This window comes from Phalacrocorax aristotelis, chromosome 16 (genome assembly GCF_949628215.1).
Source record: "Phalacrocorax aristotelis chromosome 16, bGulAri2.1, whole genome shotgun sequence".
In the NCBI taxonomy this organism is placed as follows: Eukaryota; Metazoa; Chordata; class Aves; order Suliformes; family Phalacrocoracidae; genus Phalacrocorax; species Phalacrocorax aristotelis.
The window spans coordinates 14142454-14163380 of record NC_134291.1 but is presented as its reverse complement, the minus strand read 5'-3'; the positions used below and the strand labels follow the sequence as shown (position 1 = coordinate 14163380).

Genomic DNA, 20927 nt, shown 5'->3' with positions numbered 1-20927 from the left:
AGACCTCGACGGAGCCCCCCTCCCCCCAAAAGGAGGGAAGGTAGCAAAACCTCCCCAAAGCCAACTTGTCGCCATCCCTGTCCCCATGCAGGGGGGACGACTTGGGAGGCAGAAGCGCTGGTAGCCCCTGGCAAGCCGCGGTCTCCTTTCAACCTTCATCTGCCGCTACCCAGCATCACCCTCCTCTTCCTCGCCCGCACCTTCGACAGCAACAGTTGCGGGCCAGGGGCTGCGAGGCAGGGCGACGGCAAGGGCCCCGCACACGCACGCACTGAAACGCAGCTTAAAAAGGTCGAATATGGATTAACCAAAAATAAACGCCAAGTGTCCTGCCTGCCACTGGGTTACGCAAGGTGGCGGGGGGGGGCGGACACGGACACAGGGCTGGTGGCACCCAGGGAGGTCCCCTCTCTTTTTCCTGCCTCCTACCACCCCAAAACCCCCCTAGCACAGCGCCCAGAATTAGGGCTTATTCCCATCCCCTGCCCGGGACGGGGAGCAGGAGCTCTCGGGGATGGGGATGCGGGGGATGCTGGGGCAGAGGGAAATGACCAGGACAACCCTCCAGCCCCCAAAAATTCCCCCCACACCGCCCCTAAAAGTTACTGGTGGCGGTGGCGGGGCGGCGGCAGAGCCCGTCGGGGGTCCGGCTGACCCCAGCCCGCCCGGTACTTACGGGACCGCCGCTCCTCGGTGCCTACATGCCCCGGGGACCCCCGGGGGGTTCGGCTCTTCCCAGCCCCCTTCTCCTCCTCCGGGGCAGCCCCCAGGGGCAGGATCGGTCCCCGCCGCGGCTGGCGGGGGGGTCCGGCGGCCGCCGTCGGTCCCGGCTCGTCCTTGGAGGCGGCGGCGGCGGCTCTGCAGCGGCGGCTGGAGGCAGGGACGGGAGCGGAGGAAGGAGGGAGCGGAGCGGGTGTGCACGGGGGGGGGCCCGGTGGCAGCAGGTGTCTCGGCGGCCGCCGGGCCCCGGCAGCCATCTCCCCCCCCGCCCCTTCCCCGCACCGGGACCGGAGGGGCTGCCCGGGAGAGCCGGCGGGGCTGGGGAGGGCTGCGGGGCTGGATGCACGGAGGGGAGGCACGGGGGCGGTGGAAGGACAGGACGTGTGTCCTCCCGCCTCGCCGCAACTTCGGGGCTGGCCGCCAGCCCCGGGGAAGGGGGGGTGGAGGCGGGCAGCCCTCCCCTGCTGGAAGCTGCCCGCCTCCCCTTGCACCCAGGGCCGGCCCCGGCGCTGGGGAGGGCAGGGAGCAAGTGCCCCAATCTTTCATCCCCTTCCTCCTTCCCCAGGAGGGAAAACCCACCGCAAAATGGCACAGCCCTTACAACCCACCCACCCCAGCGCCCCCCCGGTCACTGCTTGCCCTACAGCCCCAGGAGGAGCTGGAGGGGTGCAAACGGTTGAGTTGAACCGATCCCCACCCACCTCCCCAGGTATCTTCCAGCCTGAACTGGTGGGGACTGGCCAGCTGCCCCCCTATGGTGCCCCCCCAGCCGGCGCAGGGCAGCCCCAGGGTCCCCATCAGTCACAAGGAGGGGGTGGGTGACACAGAGCAAAGCCCCCGCAGGCAGCAGCATCCTCCAGCTGTCGCCAGGGCCAGTATTAAAGCATCAGCTGATCCCACAGCACTGGTTTAGAGCAAGCCAGACTGGGGGAGAGAGGAGGGAGATCCAGAAACAAAGGGGGAGATGGACAGAGGCCCTGCTGGGGTCCCCCTGCCCCCATCTGGGTGCCCAGCCTGCCCCACAACCCCAAAACCAGCCGGTGCTCTGCAGCAGCCAAGCTGCGGGCAGAGGGAGCAGGGCTCCCAGCAGGGCCTGGCAGGGGCTAGAGCCCAATTCAGGCCCTGCCGGGTGGGGGAGGGCAGCTGCTCCAAACCCTCCCCATGCCCTGGCTCAGAGCCACCAAAACACCGAGCATCACCCCTAGAGCATCCGCCCGCCTCCGCCGGTGCAGGGTGCCAACAGTGCCCGTGCCCAGGCGCTGCCCTCCTGCCTTCCCCAGGTGCAGGTTCCCTGGCTCGGGGACACGGCCACCCAAAAGCTGGGCTGTCGCGTGGCTGCTACCCGACCTGGCACCGCGGCCACCTGCAACAGCATCCTTGTGGCTGCTGGGGCCTGGAAAGGCCGTTACCAGAGAGGTTTTAACCTGCCAAAATATCTGCTGCCTGAGGTCATCCATGAGCTGCCTGACGCAGGACCTCCCTGTGCCGTCCCTGTCACCGATGCAGCCGGGCCACCCGTTGTCCGGGGCTGTGGGTACCCTCGGGGCACCTCGGGGTTGCAAGAGATGCCAAAAATGGAGGAAAGGGAAAATTTATTTTCCTCCTGGGCTTCATTTTAGCCGCTGTAAAAGCAGCTCCCGCTCTTTCTCTCTGTGGTGGAGAGCTTGGCTGAATCTCCGAGGCTGCTGCTGTGCAGGGGCTTGGGGCGATGGGGGACTGGGACCTCTGCCCCCTCTCTTGGCTACCTGCTGGCCACATCCTACTCCCCCAGCCTCGGGCAGCCCCGGCTGCCCACCACTGCCTGATTCTGGCAGCGCTGCCTCTCTCTTGCCCAAGGAGGGGAGATTTAAGTGTTAGCAACAGGTTCTCCTGCCTCAAATCCTTTTCCCAGGACAGCCACAACAAAAGGGTGGCTTTAACACTGAAAACCCGTTAAAGCAACAGCAGCTGCATTTAACCCCTTCTGCTGCCTTCATGGTTGTGGTGTGATTGGGCCTGGGGCACTAGCTTTCCAGGGACCTGGTCCCTTGGGACTGGCACAGAACCTCTGTGCTGATCCCATGCCCTTAGTGCCCCCCCAGCAGCTCAGGGGCCTCATTCGCCCCTCCTGGGACCGGCTGCTCCCCAGGCTGGGTCCCTCAGAGGGTCTCAGCTCACACCTATTTCAGCCCCAGTGATGCTCCCCAGCAGAGCTGCCTGCATCTGGGCAGGGTGAGGGGGGCAACAGCACAGCCCCCTGCAGCAAACGGCTCTCCCATCTCACCCGTGACCCTCCAGTGTCTCCATCCCATGGGGCATTCCCCACCCCCATCACAGCCCAAACCCCACACGTGGGACAGATGGACAGACCCAGGTCTGGTGCACAGCTGGGCACAGCTGGAGGGCGTCTGCAGTGGGGACAAGCAGCGGAGGGCGAGCACTGGTGGTGACACATGCACTGGTCCCCCCGCAGCCACACCTCCTCTGCGCTGGGAGTCAAACCCAGCTAAAGGAAGAGCCAGACCACCCCCTTGAGCTGAGAGGAGCTAAAGCCCTCCAGTTTCTCAGTTTTTCCCAGCAAAGTCCTTCAGTGTCTTAAAAAAGAAAAAAAGACCACAACGTTTTTCTAGGGGAAAATGCAGCACATCCCTGAATCGAACCCAGTGCTGGGTCTGGGCCATGATGCAGCTTATGGGAGCTGTTCTGCAAACACCGAAATAGCTTATTTGTGCCTTTAAATAACAAAAGCCTTTTTTACATTAAAAAAAAAAAAGTGCCCTAATATATACAAAGGTCCAGGTTGAACCAGAGGCACCAACTGCACCCCAAGATGACGCCCAACCCCCCGGGAGGTGCAGTGGGACTTTTCCTCCTGGTTGGAAACCTCTGACTTCCCCAGCCCCTCAGTGCCACACTCTCCGGGAATGCTCTGCCCTCTTTGCCCAGCTTTCTGGGCTGGGTGGGGATAACACAGGCACAAAGCTGCCTCCTCCCTCCTTCATCCTCCTCCTTCACACAGCTGGGGTGCTCCCCTGGCCCGGCCCTCGGCATCCCAGCGGGTCCCTCACCCGCAGCACAGCCCTGACAAGAGGGAGCTCAGCCAGCTTCTCCATCGCTTTGTTACCTTTCCCCAGCATCTTTTCTCGCAGGAGGCTCTGAAAGCAGGTTGATAAATGCAAGGCGCCACACTCCAACAGCTCCTGGAGCACAGCCACTTCCTGCAGGGAAGGGCCGGCCGGTGGCCGGGCCAGGGGAGCAAGGGGGATGCGGGAGACATGGCAGGAGCCCAATGTTAGTCCAGCTTTGTGCTCACCCATCCAGGCCAACGCCGGTGTCAGAGAAGCACCTTGTGCGCCACGTAGCCTCCTCACATCCCATCGCAACCCTGCTGACCTCTTGCATCCCAAGCTGGGGTAAAGCCCCGCACAGCCCATCCTGCGCCAGCCCACTCCATTCCAGTCCCCCCAGCCCTGCAGAGTCAATGGGAGCCCATCACCTTCCAGCATAAACCCGCACCAGGCCCCTACCTACAACATCCATCCCCGCGGTGCACCCACAGCCAAGGCAGCATCGCACAGCTCAAGCCGTGTCTAATACCTCCAGTTCTGCAGGGAAGCCCCTGCCATCAGCCTCCTATTTGTAGGAGAAACTCAGCCAAAGGTTTTTAACATGAGTGCTTCCTAGACGAGGCCTTTAGATAGGAGAGGACCCAAGTCTGTGCACTACCAGCACAAAGCCAGAGCTGGCCCTGGAAAGGCAGGGTGGCAGCTGGGTGACAGCCCTCTTGGGCTGTCCCTATGGGCGACTGCACCCCACGAACAGCATCCAACACTAGACAGGACAAACACAGCACCATGCCCACAGGTCCAGAGCTGAGTCTTGCAGGTGACACTTGTGACACAGGCCATCGATTTAACCCCAGACCTGCACCCAGCCCGGACCTGCACCCATCCCAGACCTGCTTGTCGGCTGCCAACCCCCCCCTTCCCCAGAAGTCTGGCCAAAAATTAAGAAGGGCTGAACCCAGCCGCTCCTACACCTGGACACCCACCTCACCCTGTCCTTCTGGGTCTCAATTAAGAAGCAAACATGGGTGAAGATAGCCTTTCTCCTGTGCTGCCTTCCCACAGAGGCTCCTGGGACCACCCCCACCAGGCACCATCCCCACATCCCATCTTCTCCATCCCACAAAGGGATTCAGGGCTTCACTGCTTAAATAACCACACAGAGCTGGCCGGTATGACTCTCAGCAGCCACAAAAGCAATCGAGGCAGAAAGCAGAGCAAGGAGAAAGGTGGGAGAGAGGCCATGGGGATGGTGCTGTACATGGTGCATGCGTGGCATGGATCCAGCACAGCTCCACTCTGCTGCCACTGCGTCCTACCCTCACGGTAATTAAGGGAGCTAAAATAAATAGGGATGGTTTCACCCCTGCAGGGATAATTCCCTCTCCTGGGGTGCTGTGTGCCTGCAGGGCTGCCCTGGAGGTTGGGGATGAGACAGCCAAAACCAACGGGTTGGAAATGGAAATTTCCCGGGAAGGGAGGAAATCGCTTCTTTCTGGGGCGTATCCAGCCCTCGCCCTCCAACAACTTTATTTGCCGCTGTCGTGTCCCTAAATAGCTCCTCAAAGCAGCTGCTGGGAGTTTACATCTCCTTCACCTCTGCTCCCCTCCAGCCTCAGGAAATGGGCTCACACAGCCCTGATTTCCAGAGCAACTCACTCAGCATGGGGGGAACCCCCTGCAGCCACTGCAGGGTCCTGGTGGCACTGCTGCCTGTCCCAGCGCAGCCCGCCGGCTACGGGCAATATTTTCAGGAGTGCAGAGCCCTGGGAAGTTTGGGTCTTTAAGGTCAGGAGTGGAAACCATGAAGCCTCTGGTGGGTCTGGAGCCAAGGATGTGCTTGGGGTCCTTTTGCAGAAGGGGTGATGCTGTGCCAGGAGGGGAGTGGTTCTGTGGGCACAGTGGGGCTGGCGACCCGCTCCAGTGACCCCTGAAGTTGGTACCCCAACCCCAACCTGTTGGCCGTCCCTGCCCGGGGCTGGGGCTGGCTCTGGAGAGAAGAGCACATGAGGTATGGGAGGATGCACCCGGGAGAGCAAGCGGCGAGGGGAGGGTGCACGCAGGGGCCGATGCTTGTGCTCAGCCAAAGCGCTGAAGTCAGCACTCTCCGGAGCCATCTGTTCCCAGCGAAGCCCCGGCGCAGACGGACTCGCCCAGGCTCCCGGCGGCGGATGCTGCAATTCGGTGATTCATGCAGCGAGGGGCCGGGGATGGGGTAAAGCCGGACACCGCCTCTGCGGCCGTGCGAACTCCAGGGATGGGGCTTGAAAATTATATATTAGCCATGCTGCTGAAAAGCTTTTTCAACCATTTTCTGATTGTGTGAGCTGGTTTTTACACGGCAGCACAGCTCTCCGCTGCCGGGCCAGAGGCCTGACTCAAGCTGGTTTTCCCTTATTCCAGAGCACAGGTAACCTCCCGCTTCACAGGCTCTAAATGCTCATTTGCAAAGGCCAAGTTCAGCAAGCAGCCTATTAGCAAAGCCAGCGAGAGCCTCTGCATTTGTCTCCCGGGTGTGATTGCAAAACGCAGCATCAACAGGAGCTTCTGGGGTGTCTCAGACCTGTTTCTTCCCTGGATTACCCCAGGCTGCCCGGTAGCCCACAGAAGGCAGGAGCCCCAGGCAGAGCGGAGCTACTTGCACAGCGCTGCGGCGCGGGGAAACTGAGGCAGGGCAGCAGTGGGAAGCTGCAAAGACCCAATTGAACAGCACTTACTGTGCAAGCACCGCACACCGTGATGGGCTCTCTCTGCTCCGTACCCAGCCTGGCTGCCTTCCAGAGCAGCGCGCAGGACACCAAGGGAAGTGCGGTGTGAGGAGCTGCGGGAAGGGAACCGCGCAGCCTTGCCCAGCCGGCCTCGAGGCCGCCCCTCACCAGATGCTGATGTCCACCAGCTTTGTGCAGCCTCATTAAAGCCAAGCTGAGCCATAACTCATCGGAGCAGGGAAGTCCACATTAAGAGCTGGCAGCGACGACTTCAGCTTTTCAGGCCTCCTTCCAGCAGCAGACGGGTGTCACTCACCGTGTCGCCCTCCCGGCTCCGTACCCGCTGCGCAAAATGACTGTGGAGCTGCTCCTCGGCTGCTCGGGAGAGAGGAGGGCGAGGGGGTGCCTGCCCAGCGAGGTTGCCCCCCTGCCCCCCGGACCACCGTGGTGGGGACAGACCTGGATTAAACGCTCACAAGGTTAACAGTGCCTAAAAGCAGCAGTCAAATGTGACAGGAGCCTGCAATAGCCCCCCACCCTGCTCAGAGCCCAGGCAGGCAGCTGGGGCTTTGCAGGCAGCCAGAGAGCCGGGTCACCACCTCCCGCCCCCAGCCCCGGGTCACCCCTCCATCCCCTCTCTGCTCCCCGTTACCGGCCTCCCAGCGCCACCTAACGACACAGCGACCGGGGATAAGGACCTTCCCGGGGAAGCTGGATGCATCCCCAGGATGGAGAGCACAGACAGCGATGGGGAGGCAGCAGGACACCCAGCTGGGGCTCGGGGACGCAGGCAGCAGAGGAAGGGGGAGCTGGAGGTACATTAGGGTAACGATCCTTCCTCTGCCCATGAGGTTCAGTCCTCCATCCCTGCCCTTCATTACCCTTGATCATCCCATGGCTTTTCCACAGCCCGGCATGAACCCCAGGGCCTCGGTCAAGTTCTGGGTTGAGTAAAGACGCTGGGCTCAGCAAAGACAGATGCTTCCCTTAATCTGCTCTCACAGCCCAAAAACTACCCTGAAGCATCACCAGTTTGGGAACAGCCCTCTGCCATGCTCAGCCCAAGCACGGCGGCCCAACTCATGGCCACAAAAGCACCCTGACATCAACGTTCAAAGCAATGTGGAAGAAAACCCTAGGGAAGAGCCAGCTCACCTCTTCCTGATACCTGCAGATTAGATGCAGCCACAACAACCCCTTCACCGTCACATTTCTGTCTGGGCTATCTACCGAAACGGCTGCTCCCCGCCCTGAGCACAACCCCCTCGCCTCCACACCCCCCTTTCCAAAGCGCTTATTCGCCTCCAAACCCAGAGCTGATGTAATCTCCCGCTCAGGAGTTCAGCATTAGGACTGCATCAGCCGCGAGACGTAACGAGACCCACATCACACGAGCAGCTGTTCGACAAAAGCTTTATTGCTCGTTTGCGTACGAGTTCCCAGTATCACATTTCCTGAGTTTCTTAATGAGCTTGCAAATGAGATTTAAATAGAAGGGGGGGTGGGGGGGAAGAAAAGAGGAGAGAAGCCACACATCTTCCTTCCCTAAGGTTGGACCAGAGATGAGGTGGGAGTACAGTGCCCGGTGGGGAAGCCCTCTACCATGGGAGAGGGCTCGGCAGAGATGGAGGTTGAGCTGAGACAAACCCCCATGGGCTGCCCTGGCTCAATTTACCCTCTGCCTCCATCACAGAGCCTAATTTGTTTAAGCCACAGCCACCAACTGCCATCGCCACCGTTCACGCAGGTCAGAGAGGAGCGGCTGCAGTCCTGCGGGGCTCCCGCGGGGAGCGCGGTGGGTCCGGGACAGCGTGGGTGGCACGACGGCCAGGGGAGGGGGCAGCGCTGACGTGGCCCCTGCGCCACGGATAAAGAGGAGATTACGGCTCACGGCTTGTAATCTGGCTTAAAACCTGACACCGTCACCGTAGCCAATTTGGGCTAAGAGAAGCATTTAATAAGCTTCAAAACACATAGGCCAAAAACAACCCCCACTAGTGAATGAAGTGAAAGGGCTCAAGGCATTGCTTGCACCAGTCAGCGCTGGCAGGTACCAAGGAACGCAGGATCCCTCATGATCCAGAACAAGGCAGTTACATGCTTGCTATCCCAATGCACCCCACAAGCTAGGACCCAGGCTCTGCCGGGGCTTAACCGTGGGAGGCAGAAAGCAAATGAATGCCCTTGTTGTGAGCTCTGAACCACCAGACGAGCGGAGAGCAAACGGTCCCTCCCTGCGCGAGAGGAGCTGCCTTGCCTTGGGATACGTCACAGGAGACGCAGCGCTCGGCTGGCCGCTCCGAGATTAAGGCAGTCACAGACAAAGAAGCCAGACTCAAGCGGGCAGGTCTAATTTGGCTTTCCTGGAAGGGTTTATTTAAAAATAATAATTATTAAAAGAAGCCTGCTCAGGCATGAATGACAAGGCAATGAAGCCATTTGGCTTGAGGCTTGAAGGGGAGGCAGCGAGATGCAAGGAAGTTTCTCCATGCTACTTGCCATGGGGAAAGTGCCCGGCCACCCCTGCCAGGTGCGCATCTCCCCTCACCTGCGCCGGGCAGTCTGTTAATGCTCGAAGGACCGAATGACAAGGATCACCCCAGAGGCAGCAGCCGGCTGCAGAGAGGCAGGCCCAGCCAGCAGCCTCGGATGCTTTGAAACACTCACTTCAGGAATGCAGAGCTCATCATTACTAGAAAGGCTCAAGTGTCGCACACCTCCCAGAGTGGCCACTAGCCGCAGGCACAAGCCCTGTGCTCCCAGGCCCTGCCTGTACCCCACTGGTGCTGGCCCAGGACAGCACCGGCTGGACCAGTGCCACATTCCCATCGCTGCTGCTTTAGTGACCGATCAACTGCAGCATCTCCTGAGGATCCACTATCTTCTCTCTGGGTTTGCCAGCAGCTTTGCCTCTTGCCACTTCAGCAGCATCTATCTTCTCCCAGTCCAAGAAGGAAACAGGACGGACTCCTGGGGTGACGGCGAGAGACGGGAAGGAGAAGTTAACGGAGTACAAGCAAGTTCAGCCTCACCTCCCCGTTAGCAGGGACCTGATGTGCCAGCAAACCCTGCCCTTTTCCGACACGGTGTCAGACTTCAGCCTCACAAAGGAATAATAATTTCTAGCACCAGGAGGAGGGGGACGGCAGGTTCCAGTCGACTCGGATCAGTCAGACCTTTGCAAGCCGCAACAACAGCGAGCACGGCACCACCTTAGGGGACAAACCACTTCCAATTCACTGTTAAACCTCAGACAGTTAAGAGGCAAAACACACACACTTTAATTGAATGCCTTCAAACACAGCAAATGACTCTCCTGGGCATTTTAATCTTTTCCTCAACTTGCCTGGAAGGTTTGCTAGGAAAACCACTCAAGAGCAATAGCTCGCTGTCTAAGCAGCTGACAGTGACATTTTACCCAAGGTCTGTGCTGCTTGTAACAGCCCTTCCCAAAAAGTGGTTGTTAACGTTAGCAATGACGACGAGTTTGAGGGAATTCAAGTCCCGCTCTCCGTGGGCTTTGGAGCAACGGAACAGCAGCGTGACACGTTTCCTCGGTTCAGACCCTGCTCCCAAAAGTGGCTCGTGGGACTCGCTGTCCCAGGATACCCTGATCCAGGAGGAGTTTGGCTGCATCATACCTGCACGTTCGCTGCCACAGCACCTCACCCCCAACCCCCCCCGCCCCCCGACTGACCTCGGCTGCGCAGGATGCTCTCCACGGCCCCAAAGCCTTCTCTGGAGGCAGACACGTCCAGCACGCCCACCTGGAGATCCTCCAGCACAGACTGGGCAGTTTCAAAGCTGTCGTTCATGGTGGTGATGATCACGCCCGTGGGTCCCCTCTTCACCCACCCGCTGCAGTACAGACCTGCATGGGCACAGAGCAGCCAGGCTCAGTCCAGCACGTGGCCGTGGACCCTCCTGGCTGCAAGTCCTTGCCCTGCTCATGGGCGTCACATCAAGTTGCAGGCAGTGGAAGAATCCACCCCTGCGGTGGGGGCAGAATGCGGCCCTTCCACGGCACTGGCGCTGCAATTTCTGTACCTGCAGACTGGCACTAACAGCCGTGTGGGCTGTATCGCTTTAGCAGCGGACTCCAAGGCCTAATAAAACCACCATCCCCTTCAGGGCTGTTTGCTGCAAAACCAGACACCCCTAATGCAGGCTGGGGATGGGCCAGGTCTTAATGCCTGACAGAGGCGGCTCATTTCCTCAGTTTCCGCTCTCTGACCGCCTTGTATCAGTGCCCTCAGTGAATGGAGCTTCCCCTGCCAAAGCCCCCACCCCACCAGCTGCACTAAACATGTCCCACACATCCCCCTGTGGATACAGACCTGGGACACCCTCCACTCTGCCCGAGGCGTTGGGGATAACCCCGCGCTGGGTGTCAAAGGGAACCGCTGGGTCCAGGGGCAGGCTCCGGTAGCCAATGCTGCTGAGCACCAGCCCACACTCCAGCTCCTCCACGTTTCCAGTGGGGACGGCTTTGGCAGAGTCACCCGAGCCCTGAGAGAGGGAGGAAGAGGCCGGTGACCACCAGACAGTCACCAGACGTAGAGCAGACTCCTCTGGTCCCCTCTGCCATCATTGATCCCCAGGTATTTGCTAAAAGCCTTTCTGCAGCAGTAGCAGCACGGAGAGAGCTCCCTTTAGATGGGGAAAGGCTCTTGTCGGTGCTACCGGCTTCCCCGAGAGCCTGCCAGTGGCCACTCCAACCAGCCAGGAGCACAAAGCTATCTTTGGAGAGATTCCCAAGGGCTGCAGGGATGCAGCAGTGTCCTGCTCCATCCCCATAGCCCTGCTAGAGCCATACCAGCTCCAGCACGAGCCTGTACCTCCAGGCGAGTCAGGGCCATCCGGACGCCCCTCGCCCGCCTCCCATCAGCAGTGGGCAGCACCTCCTCGGGGTTGCGCTGGAACTTCAGGCCCCACTCCCGGGGGGCTGCTGGCTGCACCGCCCCTGCCTGCACCTCCATCGTCTTCTCCCCAGGCTTCTCTAGGGCTGTTTTGATCATCAGCTCGGTCAGTCGCTTCCTGGGCCTGGGGGCATCTAGCAAGAAAGAGAGCTTCAGGACAGGAACCTCAGCAAAAGCCACTCGGGACATGGCACAGAGCCGAGGTCCCACCAAGGCCGTTTCAGTGGTATGTGAATGCATTTGGAGTTTGTCATGCTGATGGGAGCCCGGCGCCTTTGAGATGACAAACTACAAGTCAAAGTGACCAGGAGAACTCCTGAGGCTTGAGGCCAATCGGACACACAAATCAAAGCCTGCAATTTTGCTGTCTTGCTGGTGCTCAGAGGCAGCAGCCTGTGGAGAAGAGCAAGTGTCTGGACACCCTTGAACTCGGTGTTATCTTTTTAGCTCTGCGGGAAGCTCTTAAATCAACAGCTTTGGGATCTCTCCTGCAAGATTCCCCCAGCCCTCCCGAACCTCATGCCCTCATCACTCAGGGAGTAAGCATCACTCCTAGGCAGCAAAGTGGCTGCACAAACAGAAACAGGCTGTTCCCTTGACTTTGTGGCCTCCCAGCTCTCTTGAGGAGAAGCCACATCACGGCCACCCAGCTTTCACACACCGTGCGTTAAGCACAGGACAAAGAGTTTCTCTGATGCACATTCTGAGCGTCTCCAGACCACTCCTGGATGCTCACTTATCCAGGTGAGTCCCTGTCCAGAGGAGCATGGCACAGTTCCCTCACCTTTAATAGCATTTTCGAGGCCTGTGAAGTCAGCAGGGTTCAGGAGAGGCCTGGCACCAGGCAGGTTTATCATCTCCCGCAGTTCCTGGGAATTGCGGGCAGAAGATGTTACCTCCATCATAGAGAGGATGTCCAACAGCCCCATGCCCTCTTCCCCCAGCAGTCCAGGCTAGGACCCAGTAAATGGGTGTAGGAAGGAAGACGCCTAGGTTCTCCACCCATCCCTGGATCACCTCTCCTCACCAGGGATGGACAGCCTGGGGCTCAATGCTGGGAAACATGCTGCCCTCCAGCACCCCCAGCCGTACCTTGATAGTGAAAGCAACTTGGAGAGGTCCCCTCCTCCCAACCAGCCAGACGCGCTTCACCTTGCTGCAGGCGAGAGCTGCCAGGGAGCCAGCAGTGATGTCTGTCTTCTGCAAGAGAGAGAGAGGACAGTGGGACGAGGGTGGGTCTGGAGGGAGCTGGGAGAAGGCACAGCTTCTGAAGGTGAAAAATCAGCAGAGGAGCAGGCTGTGCATGCAGAGAGCCGGGGCAAAGATGGAAAACAAGTTGTCTCCCTTTGCACAGAGCTATTTGCACAGCTGGTCCCTCATCACTGAATGTACTTTCCAAGGCCATAACACACGAGAGGTAACGAGCCAGCACCCTGTGAGATTGCCTCGGGGGATCCACCCACATGGGTTAACCTTGGTGCTAACAGAGCAAAGCCTTCCAGTGATACTGATTTTGGGGTGCCTGCAGATGCTGTTGGGTGAATTCCCAGCTCAGGATATACAGGCATTCAGGCGAAACCCACTGCAAACCACAGCTCAAATCACTGCCTGCTGGCCCCAGGCAGCTCCAAGCTCAAACACAAGCATTGCCAGGGCTCGACCAGTGGTTGGCATCTTGCAGCAGCCCCATGCTCTGTTTCAATTGTGTGCATGTATCTAGATTGCAAGATCATCTTTTCCAGAGAAGACACAATGGTGGGGACACCAGGTAACCAGGATAAACCATTCCAGACCAATATTCTTAACAGGAAACTGTCTGTACGCTCTGGCACTCATTTCCAGTGCCATGTCTTTCGCAGCACTGCTCCCACAGCTGGGTTTAGCCACTGGTTGGCAGTCTCCAAGGGGTTTTTCGTGATCTAATTTAGATATTAATACAGGAAGTTGTTCACAGCTGTAGTGAGCCTCGTGGCATTTCACCAGGAGGGAAATCCATTGCTGCCAACGTCTGGGGCAGCAGCTATACAGAGCAGCTGGTGCACACCAGCTCCCAGCTGGCTATAGGGAAACGCGGCAGCAGGAGGAGAGGTCCACTAGCCTGGATCAGCCACCAGTATGCCCAGTTCCAGCTACCAGCAGGAACCAGGCTGTGGCCCTCAGCTACAGCAGTGGAGGAGGAAAAAAAAATTCCCAACAGGAGAAGCTTCTAGTTCGGTGGTGGAAAAGGCTGAGCAGCTCCTCCTTTGCTTCTCACAGGAAAGGAAGGGATAAAGCTCAATTGCCAACCTTTTAGGTACGAGCAGAGCAATCCAGAGAGCTCCGCAGCATTACCCGAGGCAGAGCCTCAGCCTTGGATCACACCCTACAGACTGTGCGCCCACAGGGTGAACCCAAGGGGCAACAGGCTTCCTTGGTGAAAGTGCCCAGAGGCAGGAGAGTCTGAGGTTTTGCTGAGATGGGTGGGAACCAGCACCCACCCAGCAAGGAGAGAATCTGGGCCCCAGGCTGCCTTTGCAGTGCGGGGCACCCCAGTGCCTCACCTTGAGGAGAGGCAGCGGGGACAGGAGGATCCGGGCAATATCCAGCGCCACATTCCCGTGACCCAGAATCAGCGCCGTCTCGCAGCTCAGGTCGGGCTTCAGCTGTGGGGAAAGACCCAGCCATGAGTGAATCCACCCAGCCTCTATGATGTGCACCCCCTCAGACCCACTCCCACCACCCAAATTCCCTTCCATCCCTCTTTTCCTCAAAAAAGGTGATGCAGACAGGGAAACTCTACACCAAGCTCCTCCCCAAACAGACACAGCAACACAGCTGCTCCGGGCACCCCAGCTGACCCCTCTCCCCCTCTTCCTGCGATGGCATCTGTGGGAGCCAGAGCTGTTTTAGGCCAAAAAAAACCTCCTCAGTCCAAAGCAGAGCATCACCCCCCTCAGCTTCCCATCTGGCCCGGCCAAAAGGTGCTGCCAACCTACAGAGCCAGCTAATCCGCTCTCACTGATGTGCAAATTGTTCACATTTCTACCATCTAAGAAGGATTTAACGTGGTGCCTGCTAATCTTTTCCAATTGCAGGCGTTTCAGGACTTAATCTGGAACTGAATGCTGGCGTCCGGGTACAGGACGGGGAGGAAAGGCAGGGAAACACACTGCTATACTCACATCCCGGTTCTCGGGCAGCCCGTTGTACCAGCCCACGAACGCTCGGGCCGAATAAACGCCAGAGAGGTTCTCCCCTGGGATCCCCAGGACCCGGTTATCTTCAGCACCGTAACTCTGAGAAGGGAGCAGACACAGTTAGAGATGTCTCCATGTGCAGGGTTTGATACCAAAACACAAATCTCCCCTTCCAGCTACTGCTGGGGACCTGCACGGCTGCCAACCCTCCCCAAGGGCTGGGATACTCAACGGAGGGGCTAATCACAGCCTGAGCACAGAGGCTTTGCCCACCCCATCCCCTGGGCTCCAGAGCTATACTTGACCTTCTTGGGCCAAGGCAGAGCATGAAAGTACTGAACAGGAGGGACAAATCCATGTCAGGCTGAAACAGGTATTGGCCATCACAGGGAAGAGGCTCCTCAATGGCTGCTCCTTGCAGCGGCGTTTCAGAAACCTTCATTTGATGCCACGCTCTAGCACACGCTCTCTGCAAGGCTTCAGACAAGCCTTGTAGCATCTGAGCTGTCCCGAGGCTGGAGAGAGTTTACCGCGGTAATAAGGCACCCAGAAACACCTCACCCAAACCCTCCTCCCAAGATCCCAGTGGGGAATAACCCTGCAGACCTCCCCTGCATCTTCTGGGGAGCGAAGGCAGCCCCGGCTCTGAGGCGCAGTACCCACCAGCACCACGGCGTGGTAAGCCTGCCGCAGCTCTGCCACCGTGACGTCCCTGCCCACGGTGACGTTTCCGTAGTAGGCGCAGCGCTCCGAGCGCGCCGTCTGCGTGAAGGCATTGATCACATTCTGCCGAGATCAAACAAGCACCGGGGAGTTACATCCAAGCCCCAGCTGAGGCCAAGGTCTGCTGCCGACAGGAGGTCCCCGTTCCCGTCCTCCCCAGCCTTGAGATGCTTCTCCCCTTCTCTGAGTCAGTTATTTTGAGACTCTTATCTAACCACAGCCACAGATAATTCACAGGGAGATAAGCACAGCTTTGACTTGGCACTCTTTCCACTACCCTTTTTAGAAAGGAAAATTCACCTTTTGCACCCGCCTGGGGAGGGCAGGATCCTTTCAATACCTTCGGCCCCTCTGAGTAAACCCCACTGTAGGAGAAAGCTCCTTCCCAAAGCTTGCAAGGGAGTCCCACCAAATGACCCCTTCCATCGAGGGTGCTGCCTGCCAGACCCCCTCTGCCAGCCTCTCATCTCAACCCTTCCTGAAACCCGCTTCATCAAGAAAGGTCGCAGGGCAGGATGGTGCCCAAAGCCTTTTCTTTGGAGCAATGAGGGCTACACAGCAAAACCACCACTTCTTCCCCTGCAGCTCCAGCCAAACTCAGCCTGGTAACAGCACGGATACCACCGCACTGCGGAAGCTGCCCAAACCCACATCCATTTTGGCTACTCCTCATCTCTCAGCTCAGAGGGATCCAGTCATTTTGGTCTGATGCTCTCCAGGGATTAGAGAAAACCATCACAAGATATTGCTGTGTCTGGACCTCCCTTGTCGTATCACTCCAACCACCTCCACCCCAGCTCAGACACAGCAGATACCCTGGGTACAGCTCACGCCCACTGCATGGCAAGCGAAAATGGTAGATTTCAAAGAGCTCCTTGGTTTAACTTCTCCTTGCCCACGTGTGGGCACTTACAGCCCAGCTCCGTCACCCCCAACAGCAGATCTGTGTGTGCAAACAGCAACTGCAGCGATCGGGCAAGATCCTGCCAGCATAAAGCTTCCTGTTACAAAGTCACCCACGCGTCCTCCTTGGTCTTGCTCTAGGCCAGGCTGACCAGCACCAGGAGCAGCACTCCCCGTTACAAGCCTCTAGTTTTGACCCACTGTCCAGAGCCCGAATGCCAGACAGCCCACATCACCTGGCCGTGGCCTTGCTGGGTCTCAGCACAGACAAGGAGGAGATTTGGACCTCTGCAGTGTGACAGCTCCGCACCTCATCGAGCCCTGAGGCACCATGAAGGACGGCAACTGCCTGGCCCGCACCCGCCACCATCATCGCGTTCACCCGCAAGGGCCCGGGGCTGAGACAGCACTAACCTTCACTTCGGGGTGGTCTGGGGCCACCCCAAAACGGACAAGCCCGAAGGGGACAGGCAGCTTCTCGTAGATGTCCACTCGGGCCCCGCCGTGGTGCTGCAGGAGAAGGAAGGCACGGTTAAGGGGTAAGGACAGAAAGCCCATGCGAGCCCAGCAGCTCAGGAGGGACACAAACGGCTCGCCTGCTGCTGGGGGAAACACAGGGCAGGAGGGAGGGTTGCACCAAGATCCCAAAGTCGGAAACAGCCTCTTCCAGGCTCCTCCGTGCACAGGATGATGCTCAGATTGCAAGGTGTAGCAGAGAACGTGACCCAAACCATCACTAAGTACATCTCATGGAAGGCTCCATCCCCCCACCCACCTCAGAGCCCCTCTTCCACACTGACCTGGTGGCTCTCCAGTACCCGGGGGGCTGACCAAAGGGTGGACCCACCAGCCCGTCTGCCAGCCCCCAGCAGAGAAGCCCGTGGCCTAAGATCCCCCTGAGCTGAGTCACCTCAGGGTCAGAGCTTTAGATAGATGTTTTGCTGCAAGGCTTTTGTTATCTTGTATTTTGAGTCAGCCTCTTCCCAGAGATTAAGCAGCCCTGAAATTTGTCCCTGAGGCTTAGCAACAGCTATTTTCCAACACGTACTGGAGACAACACAGCACGGTTTAATGACAGGGTTAAGCTGCTGCATCTCTGGTCGGTGCCAGCAGCCCCGCTCCTGCACTCAGGTCTCATTTCCCGACGGACGTGACCACCCAAAGCACTAGCGCTTCCAGGTGCCCGGCAAAGGATCGCCCGCGCGCCCGGGTCAGCTGGGGGAGGAGGAAGCAGGAGAGCGGGTCCTCCGCGTTCCCTTTAACGCATGGTTAATGTCCCCCCCGTCGAGTGACAACGGGTCCCAGCGAGGCAGATCTCCGATTCTAGAAAAATCACTTGGGCTGAGCTCGTAGCAACGCGGCCAGGGCCGGGTCTGGTCTGGATGGCCCAGGAGCAGGGCAGGGACGGCGGTGCCCACCTCAGGCACTCTGTGGGGTCTGGGCTGCCCCAAGCAGCCCCCCAACAACCCAGACGTGGCTGGAGCAGGGCCGGGAGCCCACAGAAACCACTCCCGGACCCGTTCAGAGCCAGGCAGGATGGAGACACCTCCCTCAGCCGGTGGGTCCCTGCCCTCACCCGTGGCCAAATCCCACGCCAGTACCTTGAGGACGTGCTGAGCCGTGTAAAACCCGGCGGGCCCGCTGCCCACCACGCAGACGCGAGGAGCCGGGGCGGCCGAGGACAGCCATCGCTTGAAACCTGGAGATGCGAAGGGCAGAGGCAGACGTGAGGCCGTACGCGGTGCCGACTCCCAGCCCCGGCCATAGCCCTTCCCTCCAGCCCAGCACCGGTCCAGAGGGGTTCGTCCCGCCGCACCGGCCATCCCGGCGCTGCCGGGCGGCGGAGGGAGGCTGGGGTTTATGTACCGGGCCCAGTGGCACGTCCCACTGGGGAGATTTAAGGCGGAAGCAGCTCGAGGTCAAGGGCAGCGGCCTTGGCGCTTACGGCTGGGCCGGGCTGGGGGTGCCAGAGGGGCTGTCACAGCTGCCCCGGAGCCGGGCACCGGGAAGCACCGTACCGAGGACACGCACCGGAAGGGCCCGGTCCCGGGGGGGCACGGGGACCCCAGCGCTCTCACCCCAGAGCACCGGGCACGGTTCTCCCCCCGGCCCCGCGTCCCTCGCTCCCCCTGGGCTGCAGCACGGTCCTGCCGAGTACCGTTCTCGTAGCCTCTCGGGCCCGCAGCCCCGGTTCCCTCAATCCCGGTTGGGTCCCCCCGGTGCCGGTTCCCCCGCAGCCCTTCGGGCCCGTAGCCCCGGGTCCCCCCGGACCCCGCACACGTGTTCTGCGCCCCCCCCACCCCCCGGCGCCGGTTGCCCCGTGACGCCACCAGGCCCCGCCCCTCACCGCCCGGGACGCCGCCGCCCCTCCAGTACGCGCCGCCCGGTCCCATCCCGGCCGCCGCTGCCGCCGCCCCGCCCCTCCTCCCCGCCGACCAATCGAGAGGCGGGAGAGCGTCACGCTTAGCATAACCCCGCCCCTACAGCGCCGCTTGGCCCCGCCCCCGAGCCGGTAGCCAATGGCGGCATACAATTGCCGTCGCGCCTGTCCGGAAACGAGCGGTACCATAGAGAAGCAGGGAAGGAAGGGCCGCCTCGCGGCCTCCTGCGCTACGGCTCTCTATGGTGAGGCCTCCGCGGTACCCTGGGGCTCCCCGCATCAGCACCATCTCCGCGGCTCCTCATTGCGGGCGCCCCTTTATTGCCAAGGGCGATTGACTGCGGAGGTCTCCCGGGGGAACCGAAGCCCAGGCTGATTTTAATCCTCCCCCCTGCACAGCCATCCGCCTCTCGCCAGGAGAAACCCACACCGTCCCCTCCGTAAAGGATAAAACATCACTGCCAGAGGCAGCGGATAAATGCCGCTGCCAGAGCTCCCATCCCAGCTTCCACGACGGTCCCTGCTTTATTTCCTCTTTAATCCCCATCACTGGGCTCATTAAAATGCAGCTACTCACACCTCCTGTGCAGGATCATCCCATCTTGCTTCAGCCCCTGCGCAATACTCCAGGCAGGGAAATCATCTCAGCGGGCCCAGGAGATGTTTAAGGGTTGTACAGATGCCAAAGCATGCAGGCAAGCACTAACAGGGCTTTTTAAAAGCAATTAAGACTGAGAGGATTTTACAGCTAGAAGCTGATTTTAATAAGGGTCATAAAACCCACAAGCTTTCGCGCATGGTCTTGAAAATTAGTTCATGGCTTTCTGCAAAGGCATGCTGAGAACGGCAGCTGGCCATATGCCTCCATCTGCACCCGCTCCTTCAGCATGTTTGTGGCGAGGACCAGGATTTCCAACAGCTTTAAAGCCTGTGCCTCTGCTCCAAGCCCCCAGCCTCAGCTCAGCGCAGTGATTACCAACCTATTGCCTGGAGAGGCAATGCTGGAGGCTCAGTTCCAAATATCAGCATTGATATCATCCACAAAAAGAGTTGGGTTTAAATTTGGGGCATCGCTTGAGGCAGAAATTTGGGGGGGATTCTGAGCACAGGTCAGAAATCTCCCCTTTCCCCATTAACCTCTGCTGAATCTGCCACTTCTGACAAGGAACAATCCACATATTTCCCAAATCACAAGTCATCTCCCGCTGGCTGAAGGACCTGCGAATGCTTGCCTTTAGATGGCACTGTGTTAAACAATATCCATGAAATCCAGCTCTGAAAGGGCTGTTGCTCCCACCAACGCTTAGAAACATTTTGGGACTGACCTCTGTGTCACATGGGAGGAGAAAGAGCATTTTGTGCCCACAAGCAGGGACACGTGAGGCTGAGATTACCCTGTCTGAACTGAAAGCACCACTAATTTGTGCTCGCCCCACCTCGCTGGAGTCAGACGCACCATTAATTTGGCACATTTAGCATAACTTGGCTGTGATAATCAATTAAAAAAACTAATCACAGGGGTGGGAGGGCAGCTATGGGGAGGGTCTTTGCCAGCCCCGAGCCCTGTGTGACCCCTGGGAGCACTCAGGCCATTTGGTCCAGCCACCCCCTCCCAGCTTCCCCACCCCACCACTTACAGAGACAGTGTAACCCATGCTCAAAGGGCGAGAATTTACCCTTTGGATGTTTCGCAATGTCCTGGATCAATAAACTTGCATGGGGCCAGTTAGAGGTGACACAGCAATGCCGCCAGCTCAGGACATCAGCATCCCCTGGGCCCCAGCCCAGGCTAAATCAGTAATTCCCTATTTCTGATGCCAAAGGCGTCACACTGCTCAGATTCAGGCCCAGTTTTCCCCACACCTGAGTCTGGATCTGCTATACTGGGACACACCATGGCCATCCCAGCTCCTGTCCCATGGGAACCCTTCTCCAGTGGGTCTGAGGGCATCCCTACACTTGGTGAAGGAGAACAGGGTACGTGATGCTCACAGGACAGCAAACACCACGGGCTGCCTGCTGCAACCCTCTCCCTGCCATGGCCCAGTACCAGAGCAGAGCATCCCCGGGCCTCAGGACACATTTGCAATGTGGAGCCTTATAAATCCCAGTTGTGGAGGGCACAGCACAAATCAGTGAGCGAAACCCCAGGCTCAGAGCAAAGCCTGGAGCCAGCGCTGACTCCCTGCACTGGTCCCAGTTGGGCTGGTTGCTTTTTCTGCTGCCAGCTCCCCACCGTGCCACTGGGCTGGACTTTGTCATCAGTCTTGCAGGTCTGGGGCAGCAGAGCACCCTGGGAAAGGCAGGCACATCGTCCCAGAGGGATGGAACCAGCCACGTGAGCATCCCACCCA

General features: G+C 59.1%; 1 protein-coding gene and 1 pseudogene across 2 annotated transcripts; both read right to left on the bottom strand.

The window, feature by feature from the left end:
- Window positions 1-672: 672 nt before the first annotated feature.
- Window positions 673-4077, bottom strand: LOC142065492 (uncharacterized; annotated as a pseudogene).
- Window positions 4078-8822: 4745 nt separating this feature from the next.
- FDXR (ferredoxin reductase) lies at window positions 8823-18618 on the bottom strand. Of its 2 annotated transcripts, XM_075111121.1 has the most exons (12): window positions 18541-18618; window positions 17795-17892; window positions 16608-16703; window positions 15231-15353; window positions 14553-14666; window positions 13932-14033; window positions 12484-12591; window positions 12176-12260; window positions 11311-11525; window positions 10810-10981; window positions 10170-10343; window positions 8823-9442 (listed from the first exon to the last, which is right to left on the bottom strand). In XM_075111121.1, the coding sequence occupies exons 1-12, from the start codon at window positions 18584-18586 to the stop codon at window positions 9312-9314; spliced, it is 1464 nt and encodes a 487-aa protein (XP_074967222.1). In that variant the 5' UTR covers window positions 18587-18618; the 3' UTR covers window positions 8823-9311. The 2 variants fall into 2 exon arrangements, with proteins under 2 accessions (XP_074967222.1, XP_074967221.1); XM_075111120.1 differs by lacking the exon at window positions 18541-18618 and having other exon boundaries at window positions 17795-18053.
- Window positions 18619-20927: the final 2309 nt, after the last annotated feature.